Genomic DNA, 12,177 nt, shown 5'->3' on the forward strand with positions numbered 1-12,177 from the left:
TGAAGATGATTCTGTTTAGGTTGCAAGGACTAATACCTTAGAGGGCTAATAAAAACCATTAATTTATACTGGGTGAGGTTCTTCTCCAGAAAATCCGTCTCTCTTCCTCTTTGGGTTGAAGGTTTACAGACCAGCTGAGTCACTCCTTGTCTGTACCACCTGGGAGGAGAGGGGAATCTAACTCAGAGCTTTTTTCTGGAAGGTTGTAACTCATAAAAGATTTGTCAGACACTATTACCCTCTACAGTTGCCTCTGCAAATTTGCAGTCAATATATCTGCAATGGGGATTCCCTCTTGACCTATTTTAACGGCTCTATTTTTTTTTGCCTTCAGGTGTGGGTGGATGCCGGCACACAGATATTTTTCTCTTACGCCATCTGCTTGGGGTGCTTGACAGCCCTGGGAAGTTACAACAATTATAACAATAACTGCTACAGGTAATATCTTCCACGCTTTATTTTTACGCTTAGTTTCAGTGATGGAAATGCCCACATACTTAGCTTCCCTCAGAAGTACTTCCCTTTTCCTTTAGCTATTTGCCTAACAGCACATGCACGTATTTTTGTAGAACAGAGATCTATAATGTATTTATAACTGTTTCAGAGGAACTCTTTTCCAAAATTTGGTGTTTTCATCCCTTTCAATCATATCTGACCCTTGCAGAGCCACAAGCCACTCAGTGCACACATGTATACACAACTGCATGTATAATTGCATATGTGGTTTTACAACACACATCTGCTTAAAAACAATAAACTACAAAAAATTGTTATTAAAACTCATCTGAGTTTGGGCTATGCTGTGAGTGTCACTTTTCCCCATAGTTTTCTGGCTCCTGGCTACTGCACAGTGGAATGGATAGCATTACATTGCATTTCTTTATAGAACTCAGTAAGGACATTGCTACTGACTTCAGTAGGTTTTCATCTTTCCTGAATCAATGTCAAAAGAATATGACTCACACAAAATCCTCATTCCATTTTACAGACATGGGCATGAATATGAGCACTACATTTTTTCTTCTGGCATCAGCAGTTACTGAATTAGTAACCACTATCAGTAATTTTCTTACTATTCAAAAGCCTCTAATAGAAGACAGTTTGATTGTCCTGACTCCATTATGATCTCCAGAGAGAGAATTAAAATGTCATTTTTCTGTAAAGGAAATAATACAGTCCAAAAGCAAAAGAACCCCAAACACAGCACCACCACAACACTTTTCAGTGCGGTTCTGTAACTCATTACAAAAAGCAGGAGTTTTGATGTGCGATCAGAGAGCTTAGGTGATTTTCCTTTTCCTCTGACCCTAAGAGCATAGTTTGTAAAAAACATCAGCAGATCTCCTTTAAACTTCTAAACAAGATGCTTCAAGAGAAAACTTGTTACTGAATCCTAGCCTCACAATTCCTCTAACAAAATATTTTCACAGTTTCCTGAATAGGACAGATTTTATTGTGTCCTGACATAGGATTTTTAACAAATCTGAGGAAAGGAGTAGGACAAAAGTTAACTGCAGTAAACAGCTGAGTTAAACAGGGTTGTTAGCAGACTAAGACATACAAAGCAGCTATGCAGTGGAAAGCAGAATTAAATTTACATTCTAACTAGCACTTACAAAAATTAAAGCCATGGATTTGCCTCTTGCAATGCCTGCAGTGTATTGTCTAATTGAAACATCTACGTCCACTCTTTTTGCACTGCTTTGTTAATTTTTTTTTTCTAAGGGAAAATTGCAGTGGAAAATAATGAGGCATTTCAGTGGGAAATGGGAAAACCTAAACTGCACATGGGTTTTTCTTATTAGCAACCTAAGCTAATTCATTAACATCATAAGTGAATTGCAAACAAGTCAGTTCACATCTTTGAATAGGAAATTAATTTTTGTTGTCCTTATCTTTCGTTGTGCTACATTAATACAGATCCTCCTTCGATTTAAAACAGCTGGTATCAAAAGTAGCTCTTATGAAAAGATGAAAGTAATGGCAGTACCATCAGCAGGCAACGTTTTCCCCATATCAATAAAATATACAGTATACTCATGTTTCCTCTAATTTTTAGTAAGCTAAGAAATCCTAATCCACTCAGACCTTCTTAAGGGATGGATTAACTCCAGGCAGCCTCAGAAGACAGCAAAGACAAGCGTTCTTGTTCCTGCTTCACGTGCTCTGTGTCTGCAGAATGGATCCAGCTCCTTGCTGGACAAGGGGGAAATGCCACTTGCACAGCACCACTCCTGTGTCCGGAGGCTGCACCTCAAACTGAGGGTTAGCTGCCGTGCTGTTGCTGTGGTGCAGAAGATGAGTGATTTCACACACTGCAAACAAGTGGACAAAACTTGAAATGAGGATGTGCTCTTTATCAAGCTTCTAGTCTAGGAGGAGAAAAGGCATGGGAATTGGTCTAAAGGGCACCCATAAAGGCAAGGAAGTAACTGCAGGGATGCAAAAGGCTCTGTGTTCTCTTCTTTCTAATCAGAGAAGCTCCTTAAGAAAGGGAGAATTAATGCTCAGCAGTACCTGTCGGGCAGGGACAGGATAAGGGATGCATGTTTTGAATTAGTCAGGTGATTGGCTGGACATTAGTTTGGAAGAATGTGAAGTTTTCATTAAAAAATCAGTTTTCCTTTCATTTTAAATCAGTTTGGGCTTCAGTCAGGCTCTGATGCCTTCCTACCAAGGAGGCTTATAAAAAATTGATGGAAAAGTAGATAAACTGCATGTTTCCCATCCAATAGTTCCTGGGCTTTTGTGTTTTGAAATTCATTGCTTTCCACAATCAATGGATTCAGATCCCCCTCTCAGTTTTCCTTCCTTTAGCAGAACAAAAGACTGATTGACAGGTTAAACACTTCTGTGTAAGGGAAAAAAACATAAGGAGTTGAGGGCTTAGTCAAATTCCTGCAGAGATAAAGGATGGAAATGAAAAGCGGATGTTATATTTTATTAGGACAGGAAACACTTCTCTGTCCCCAGAGAACAGGGACATTTGTTCATCTGTGACTGTCTAACGGGGAAAAAATGATGGAGCTGTGGTTGTGTGATGTGAAAAGCATAGGATCACCAACTGGAGATTATTAAAATCTCCTTAGGTTGACTTTTGCCCATTTCCTTGGAGAAATGCGTAGGACCCCGTAATTGTTTTGTACCATGGCACGGTGGTTCGGGGTCTTCCCTTGTGAGTGGAGAAACATCTGTGCTGCTCTAGTTCTCTCACAGATGATCACGTTATATAGGGTTGTCCAGTTTAAACCACCTGGGCCCTGCCCTAGTGCCTTCCTTCAAGAGGAAGCAGCAGAAGCTGCCAGGGGCTCTAAAGGTGCGCAGGGAGCAAGGGGTCTCCACCTCAACCCTTTTTCACATGGTCAGGAACCAGCAGCTCTCAAATGTCCTGTGCCACGCTGTTCACCAGAACAACAACAACAACAGAAGTCTTCTTGTTTCTGCTACATTTGAAGCCTGGGAATTATCTAAAATAAATCTTATCTGCAGAAAACTGGCTGTTCCAAATGGAGGCACCGTATGACTGGTGAGCAGCCAGATCCATCCCACTGTAGTAGTATCTCTTTTTCTCCCCCCAAAGGATTAAAAATAACATCTTTCTGACATCTTTTATTGACAGTTTTATCACACTAAGTTTTAATTTCTCGGCAGTTTCTTAGGTGAGAGAGGCTGGGGTGAGAATCTCTCAGTGCTGAAATACACTGAGAAGAATGGCCAGGAAGATGATCTTTTTCTCTGTTTTATTTCTCTGCAAAGCACAAAGAACTCCGTGCTCCTGGTTACTTGCTTTTAGATTGCTATTTTTCTCTAAAACACCCGAAGTGTAGAACTAGCCTGGCTGGGCATAACTACAGGAAGCAGTTTCATATGAAAAGCAAATAAATAACAAGTTAGAATGCTGGCCATTTTCAGACAGTATTTTAAAGGACCTAGTTACCCCTGCTAATGAACAAACAATGTTTGAGAGCCCATGCATGAAAGAAGCGTGAACATCACTGGACTTCTCCATGGCTGAGTCTTGATCTACAAATGGGAATATTCATTCTTTTTCGTTTCTGGACAGATTTTAGCAACATATAGATTATATGCCATGTAGAAATTTTTTTACTATGAAGTGGTTACGAAAACATGACAACATGCTCAAAATAATGGTTAAAATTAACTAAATGAAACAAGCAACAGGACAGAGAGATTACCAAAGATACGTTGCTGGAATATGTGCCAAGACTTCAAAAATATGAATTGCCTCCGATTCTCAAAGAGTCACAAGAAATTTCCGACAGAGATGGGAACCATTGCTGAGAGGTGTGTTCAGAACCTGTTACATTTGACAGGGTCATTTCTTCTTATAGCCAGCTTGCCAAAGATTTGCTTCAGAGGCACAGTAGGGTGGGAATAAACCAGACTAAGGGGTAGCCTTGATGGACCTACAGGCTTTGCCTTGTGTGTCAGTGGCTGAGAATCCTAATTTCCTTTCAGGCATCTAGGTTAGATTATCACTTTCTGAAGCACACAGCTGCCTCTCACAGCAAACAGTCTTAAAAGGCTGACCGTCATGATAAATCGTCCCGACCTCATCATCCGTCAAGCCTGAAGCGCTCTCTGAAAGCAGGATGAGCAACGATATTTCACTGAGCTCTGGGGAAAGATTGCACCTTTCTGCAAGAGTATTTTCCCTTTTTTCTAAAGTGATTTACTACTGTGACATTTCTAATCTGGGAAAAGCAATATTTCCTCACTGTGGACTCGTATCTGTCGTCGTTTGATGTGCAGGACACACGCAGGTCTCAGAGAGCAGTGTTCCTGCATTGTCTCTGCCTACTCGTTGAGCACTTTCTTAGGCATGTGCACACTTCTTAGATTACCTTTGGTGCTTTTCATTGCCACAGCTGCTTAAAAAAAGTTTATAAACTAAACAGGAGTTGTATTTTGTATTGGTATATCTTGCCAATACACTGGCAGAGAATTAGCTGAGATATGACCATAAGTTTTTTTTCCAAGAAACAAATTACTACCATTTTTATATAGTTTATAAATGAATTCATATCCTCTAGAATACATTATTACAGCTACTTTAGAAATATTGTTCTTAACACTATTCTTACAGTATTTTTACATGGTTTTTAAAAACTTTATTGAAAAACAGTGAGTAACAACAGGTTTGCAATTCAGCCAGTTAAACCACAAGCAAGGGTATCATGATGGTATCTTCCTGCAAATGCCAGGCTGATTTCTCTCTCTTTCTCTGATTTTATGCCAGGCTGATTTCTCTCAGGTAAAATACCATTGAGAGCTTACTCTTAATGAGCAACTTAATGCCCATTCTTGCAGCTTGGAGCTCTGTTAGTCCTATGGCTCAGTATATGAAAGAAACCCAGGCTCTAGAGATCGACTGCAGTGTTTTTTTATTTATATTTTCAGAGACTGCATCATGCTCTGCTGCTTGAACAGTGGCACAAGCTTTGTTGCTGGTTTTGCTATCTTTTCAGTTCTTGGATTTATGGCTTATGAACAAGGCGTGCCCATTGCAGAAGTTGCAGAATCAGGTAAGTTCCACAAGCAGTTTTTTGGGTTAACAAAAATTACCCAGAGGTTGCTGTCAGAATTCTTAGTCTGTGCCACGTCTTATGGATTACTGTAAGGGGAGAGAGAAAAAAAAGATATTGCTATTAAAGCAATGAGAAACCAGCTGTTTAGGAGATATCTTTGGAAGTCTTGCTTAATATAAACTATCCAGACACAGATTTATAACAGTCAGATGGCTAACACCATCTCCTAATGTCAGTAAGTTTTTCACCCAGGGACATACACTGAGTCACTCTGACCGATAAAGTATAAAAAGTTCTTGTTTTGAGTCCATAAAGGCACAAAGCTCTACGAGAAATGAACTATCTAACGTTCATTACCCTCATTTGGAGTTAGGCATACAATGAGAGTTAATTGCTCTTTAACAGCTTCGTGGATGTAACATCTTTAAGCATCGCTTAAAACTCAATAGAACAAAAAGAACAGGAGTGCTGCCCAGAAGGACCAGCAGTGTAATGCTGAACTGCTGAGAAGGACAAACGACTCTCATGAAGTTAGCCAAGGTTAGCAGGAAAACTGCAAAGCAAGTAGAGCTTCACTGATACTGTCTTGGTAAAGATTTCTCTTTTCCTAAAGCCCTCAGGACAACTGTTACAGAAACTATATCCAAAAAGGTTAAAAGACTACAGCGGCTCTGGAAATAATAGGAGCTTGTAAATACTGTGTTAAATGAAAAAAGCAGAAGTGTGTTGACAGGTCTTCACTGAAGTTATTGCAGCAGGAGCACAGAGGAACTCCTTCATCAGCCTTCTGGTACTGCCTTTGTATCCCTGCTTTAAAAGCTGGCTAACTTCAATAAAAGCTGATATAGCATGAGAGTTTGCAGCAGCTGAAAAGTGGGCACAGATAAATAAGAACAGGAAAATATGAGCTAGGTGATATTGTATTCTTATCTGAGAAGTTACCAATGGTGTTGCAAAAACATTTTGATTCAGAGATTTCTGTAAATAAGCAGCCAACGAATTAATGTTCTATACCAGCAGCAGGTATGTGAGTCTTGCAGTACCTAAGAAAGAAAACATAAAGTACAGTGATGCCTTGACAGAAGTCTCGACATTAAAAGATTTGGATGGGGTGCAGACAGAGTTGATGTACCAAGCAAGTCTTTGTTAGTCTCATCTCCAAATATTTAGCCTATTAGAGATGTAGAGTTTGTCAGGTTTTTAATCTTGTATTTAGCTCCTCTTACCTGCCATAAAAGAACAATCGAGTTGTGGTGGGTTGGTCCTCACTGCTGTGTCCTCACTCACCCACCCCAGTGGGATGGGCAAGAGAAAAAGTGAGAAAACTCATGGGTGCGGATAAAGACAGTTTAATTAGTGATGCTGTGCAAGTGTTGTTCAGCAATACCACAGTGCTGGTGCTAGCAATGCTGTTCTATCCACAACCCCAAAACACAGCACCATGCAGGCTGTTGGGCAGAAAGTTAACTCCATTTCAGCCAGACCCAGTACACAAGGATAAATGATTTCCTTTCTTTTCTTCCTTTTCAGGACCGGGACTTGCATTCATTGCTTACCCTAAAGCTGTCACCATGATGCCTCTCTCTCCTCTGTGGGCAACTCTGTTCTTCATGATGCTCATATTCCTCGGATTAGATAGTCAGGTATGAAACAAACACTAATTAAATATTTTGTCAGATTCTCTAGCACCTGTAGATCAGCATCCTGGGTGTAAGCAGCATCAAACCCTGACTGAATTCTTTGCTTAAAACCACTGATTCGAGTTCCTTATTTTAAATCTTAGTTATGTGGTGCTGGAGATTCCTTTATGATTTACTGTAAACACTGATTCAGCTTAAGTACAGCTTTCATTATTACCGTGGAAATAAGTGCGAGCTTACATATGGGTGATTCAGATTCACAGTTCAGTAAAATACCAGTGTGTCTTCTTTTCCCATTTCAAAACACTTCACAATGGATTTTGAAACCGAGTATCAGATAGTGATGATGTAAGTTCCTATGGCATATTTATACTTTGCAGAAGTACTCTGTACTTTATAGAGGCTGTCCTTCCTATGTGGCCATAAGAATTGTGAAAGCTATTTGATGAAAGATGTGAAGTAGCTGGCATTGTTAGCATGCAGCTCAGCTCTTGGTGTGATTTGGTTCAAAAGGTTTATGATGGTGTACTACAGAATAAAGCCGTTCAATGCTTAGTTTGCATGACATTTCCAGTCATTAAACTTAATGTTTTAATTACTGCTCTTTTTCCATATCCAACAACTTTTTTTAAAAGTATTTTTTAAATGAGCAATTCCTGATTAACTGTTCTACTGAAGCAGGCTTTATATTGTCTACTTCGGAGCATTAAATTTGGTGCCTATTTTAGAAACCTTGCTCCAGAGCCCTGAGTCAGAAGCTTGGGCTGCTTGCTTTCTGTGGATTTTTAAAGTTTAATAAGAACTTTCCTTCCCACCTTCATTAGATGTACTTGGCTTGGGCACTTAATAGCTTCGTGGAACTTCTCTCTTCTGTGAAGTGGAGAGGACTTCTCCAAAAAACCTGCAGTCCTTTTAGCAGTGCTTGAAGGTGCAAAGTGCTGCAAATCATTCCTCTGAGTGACAAAATGCAGGATGGTTAGAGTGAAATTCTGCTGCAGGCCTATGAATGGTTCGTACATTATTTCAGTCCTGTTCAAGCCACATTTGAAAGATTTATCTTTTATGTAATCCATGTGCTACAGGGCAAACACATTCAGAGATAGTATTACTGGATTCAACTATTTGAATTTGGTGGCAGGCTGGAAATCTATGGCTTTGGACTATTTAATTCTGAAATTATGTTCCTCTCAGTTTGAGCTTCTGCCTATGGAGTGTCCCCAGGGACCATTCAGGCTCTGTGATAAGAACACAGAAGGATATTTGAAATGTTTGGTAGCAAATCCAAATCCCAACAGCAGATGCGAGACGTATTTCATTTGGACTTTCCTATCATTTGTTCTAGTTCGTGTGTGTTGAAAGCCTTGTGACAGCTGTTGTAGATATGTACCCAAAGATTTTCCGAAGGGGCTACAGAAGAGAACTGTTGATTCTCGGCCTTTCCATTGTGTCATACTTTATCGGCCTAATAATGTTAACCGAGGTAAGATGTGCTTTGTTGTACTACTGCAGAAAAAGGGAACAGGTTTCTGTTTATAATCAGACAAAATGCAAGAACATTGGCTGTAGACAAACTTCACTGTCAGGAATATGACTATAAAATACTTGAGAGACTGTTCCCAACTACTGGGTAAGATTTGAAATGTGAAACGTAGCCTCAGTTTTTCAGTTGAGCTTAGGAAATATTTTAATTAAAGTTACACAGCCAAGGAAATTCCATCTGCTCTGTACCAGCCAACCAGATATACTGACTGTGGTTTCTGCTCACTTACTCCAAGCAGACCAGCTTGAAAACAACCACAATTTGGATTAATAGCTCAATAAAGAAGATGATGCAAAGCGAAAACAGAAAACTAAAATGTCTTTGATTTTTATATCACCACGCCAGGTCAATCAGTACGGCCAATCTCTAAGCAAAATGTGCTTTGGTAAGAGTAAAAAAAAAGAAAAGAAAAAAAAAATCAAACCTACCAGTTTGTTTTCTTTGGGATATTCTAAACCAAAAATTCTGAGGGTGTCCGTTCATCCTATCAGTTCATAATACAACGTGTCTGCCACTGCTGTTTGGTACCCAAGTTGAGGAGAGAGACTGGGATCCTTTGGTAATGGTGACTGTTCAGTGCTTGCTTTACGGAGTGAATTCTACCAAGTTTTCATCTCCTTTGCATTACCCTCTCAAATCAGGAAGCAGATGGGCAGAGTCCACACTCTCCTCTGCCCATATTCTTCTTCTTGCTGGGCCATTAGAGCCTCCTTGTACCAGGAAGTGAGACAAAGAAGTTTCGTGCCTGAGGAGCTGTAGAATTAAATGTCCAAGCCAGCCTGGCTGTACTAACCACGAAGGCCACAATGTGTCTCTGTTGTTCAGCAAGCTCAGGCAGGCTTTCCCAGTGAAGCAGCCTGGCAGGGCTTCATTAACTCATTGAGATCACTTAAATCTCCCCTACAGAAATCCACAGTCCTTAGACCATGTGCTTTTCAAATCGCTTTGCTACTGAAAATGAGCAAATTTCACCCAAAAAAGGGCATTAGGCAATTGTAAGCATGTTAGTCTGTTGTCCTCAATATGCAAGTTTTTACAACGAACAGAATAAATCAACAAATCAGAATATATTAACTTTAGGTACACTATCAAGGAAAGAATAACTAAAGATGGGGAGGAAAGTGGAGACTAGGACAAAATTAAACTATTATGTTTTGTAGTGACGGTTTGTTCCAGACTAACCAGATATCTTTCTCTGATAAGAGATGTGATACATTGCGTGAAGCAAATGCAGTTGAGCAGAAGTTTTATGTACTTCAGTGAAGGAGCTGAAAATTCACCACAAGAAAAATTATTAATTTTATTTAAAAGAAAAGGACTGGCACAAGTGACTGAACGAAGAGGAGATGATGACTGTTGGTGTTATAAGAGACAGTGGCTGAAATGAGATTCTTAGTGAAGTTACACAGACAGTGCGTGGTAGCAATTTTATCTAGTACCTGTAGTTGGCTTGCTATGGAAACAAGAAACATATAGCCATTGGCTACATCCAACTAGCTCTCTGGTGATGTCGTCCTTCCTCATTTAAAATATTAAACCTACTGGCAGATTTCAATCAAATTCACAGGAGTGTCAAAGTCCTTTTTCATGAAAGTCCAACATTCATGAAAGTTGGCAACCAGAGAAGCCCTAGAAGTATCCTTATTGCTCAAAATAGCAAAGCATGAGTTCAGATTTTATTAAAACACAGAGAATTCACAAAAAAAAGCTGTAGCCTAATGAGTGCATAAAGTATAAGGGCTCACAGCCATCTGTAAGATTTAAGTACAAATCAGGCTCCACTAACTCTAATGTGCCTGGGTCACAGAAGAAGGCAGAATGATATGAAAGGACTCAACAACTGGAGTATTAAAGATGTGGTAGACTATAGGAGCACAAGGTATAATGTCATCCAAATAGCAGTAAACATTTCTACTAAGCTTTGAAAACAATTAGGAAAGAGAAGTATCTGGTTGTGAAACAAAGCACTACAAATAAACTGAAGATATTACACTACATTTCTTAGATGTTTCCAGGAGTTATTTTCAATTGAGAGCTGGAAATAGTCCCATGACTGGACAAGGTCATAGTCCCACTGAAATATTGTGCATCATATTAATAGCACAGACACAAAACCAAGACCCTACATCTTGATGTGCAGTGATCTGGAGATCAAAAGCACCTGGAATTATCTACGGCTTGATGTGATAACAAATTAAGTTGGAAAAAAAACATGGAAGTGGGAGAGCATTTTGGATACAAGTTGAATGTAGATCTCTCCACTCCAGGATTTACTACCTTAAAGCAAATGCACAGCATTCAGTTGGCATAGGGAATAAACTTAAGTGCTATGGAAGAAAAAAAAACCTTTCACAATAACAAACCACTGAGAAATGAATATTTTTTGTTCAAGAAGGAATCAACTTTAGCAGAAGACTGACAGGGAACCAACAGAGGGACTGTGTAATTAAAGCCATATTTGCTATGAAATATTCATAGGGGAAAGGGACCTGGGGGTCCTGGTGGCCAGCAAGATGACCATGAGCCAGCACTGTGCCCTTGTTGCCAAGAAGGCCAATGGCATCCTGGGGTGTATCAGGAGGGGGGTGGTTGTAGGGCAGAGAGGTTCTCCTCCCCCTCTGCTCTGCCCTGGTGAGACCACATCTGGAATATTGCGTCCAGTTCTGGGCCACGCAGTTCAAGAAGGACAGGGAACTGCTGGAGAGAGTCCAGCGTAGGGCTACAAAGATGATCAAGGGAGTGGAGCATCTCCCTTCTGAGGAGCGGCTGAGGGAGCTGGGGCTCTTTAGTTTGCAGAAGAGGAGACTGAGGGGAGACCTCATTCATGTTTATAAATATTTAAAGGGTGAGTGTCACGAGGATGGAGCCAGGCTCTTCTCGGTGACAAACAATGATAGGACAAGGGGTAACGGACACAAACTGGAACACAGGAGGTTCCACTTCAATTGGAGAAGAAACTTCTTCTCAGTGAGGGTGACAGAGCCCTGGCCCAGGCTGCCCAGAGAGGTTGTGGAGTCTCCTTCTCTGCAGACATTCAAAACCCGCCTGGACGCCTTCCTGTGTAACCTCATCTGGGTGTTCCTGCTCCGGCAGGGGGATTGGACTGGATGAGCTTTGGAGGTCCCTTCCAATCCCTAACGTTCTGGGATCCTGTGATTCTGTGATTCTGTGATTCCTACAGATGCCCACGCAGTATTTTTTTTCCTTTTTCTATTTTTCTCTTTCAGGGTGGCATGTACGTCTTTCAGTTGTTTGACTCCTATGCAGCTAGTGGCATGTGCCTTCTTTTTGTTGCCATCTTTGAATGTGTCTGCATAGGCTGGGTTTACGGTGAGTTGCTGGAAATTGCTGTGGTTTTGAGTTTTTATGCAAGTTTTCTATTTGCATAAAAGCAGAGTGAAAGCTGGGGTCCTCCACATTCTCATACCCTACCAAAAGTCAGGAATGC

General features: G+C 40.4%; 1 protein-coding gene across 1 annotated transcript in view; it reads left to right on the top strand.

Annotated features, from left to right (window-relative positions):
* Positions 1-334: 334 nt before the first annotated feature.
* Positions 335-12,177, top strand: part of LOC104540532 (sodium- and chloride-dependent GABA transporter 3) — a gene marked incomplete at its 5' end in the record, with an annotated part of 16,765 nt that continues 4,922 nt past the window's right edge. Inside the window, 5 exons of the mRNA XM_010184367.1 lie at positions 335-438; positions 5,422-5,546; positions 7,080-7,192; positions 8,532-8,669; positions 11,957-12,059. Of these exons, the coding sequence (XP_010182669.1) occupies positions 335-438; positions 5,422-5,546; positions 7,080-7,192; positions 8,532-8,669; positions 11,957-12,059 (583 nt within the window). The remainder of the gene's footprint in view (positions 439-5,421; positions 5,547-7,079; positions 7,193-8,531; positions 8,670-11,956; positions 12,060-12,177) is intronic.

The sequence above is a fragment of the Mesitornis unicolor genome, unplaced genomic scaffold, assembly GCF_000695765.1.
Source record: "Mesitornis unicolor isolate BGI_N332 unplaced genomic scaffold, ASM69576v1 scaffold15425, whole genome shotgun sequence".
NCBI classification, from domain to species: Eukaryota; Metazoa; Chordata; class Aves; order Mesitornithiformes; family Mesitornithidae; genus Mesitornis; species Mesitornis unicolor.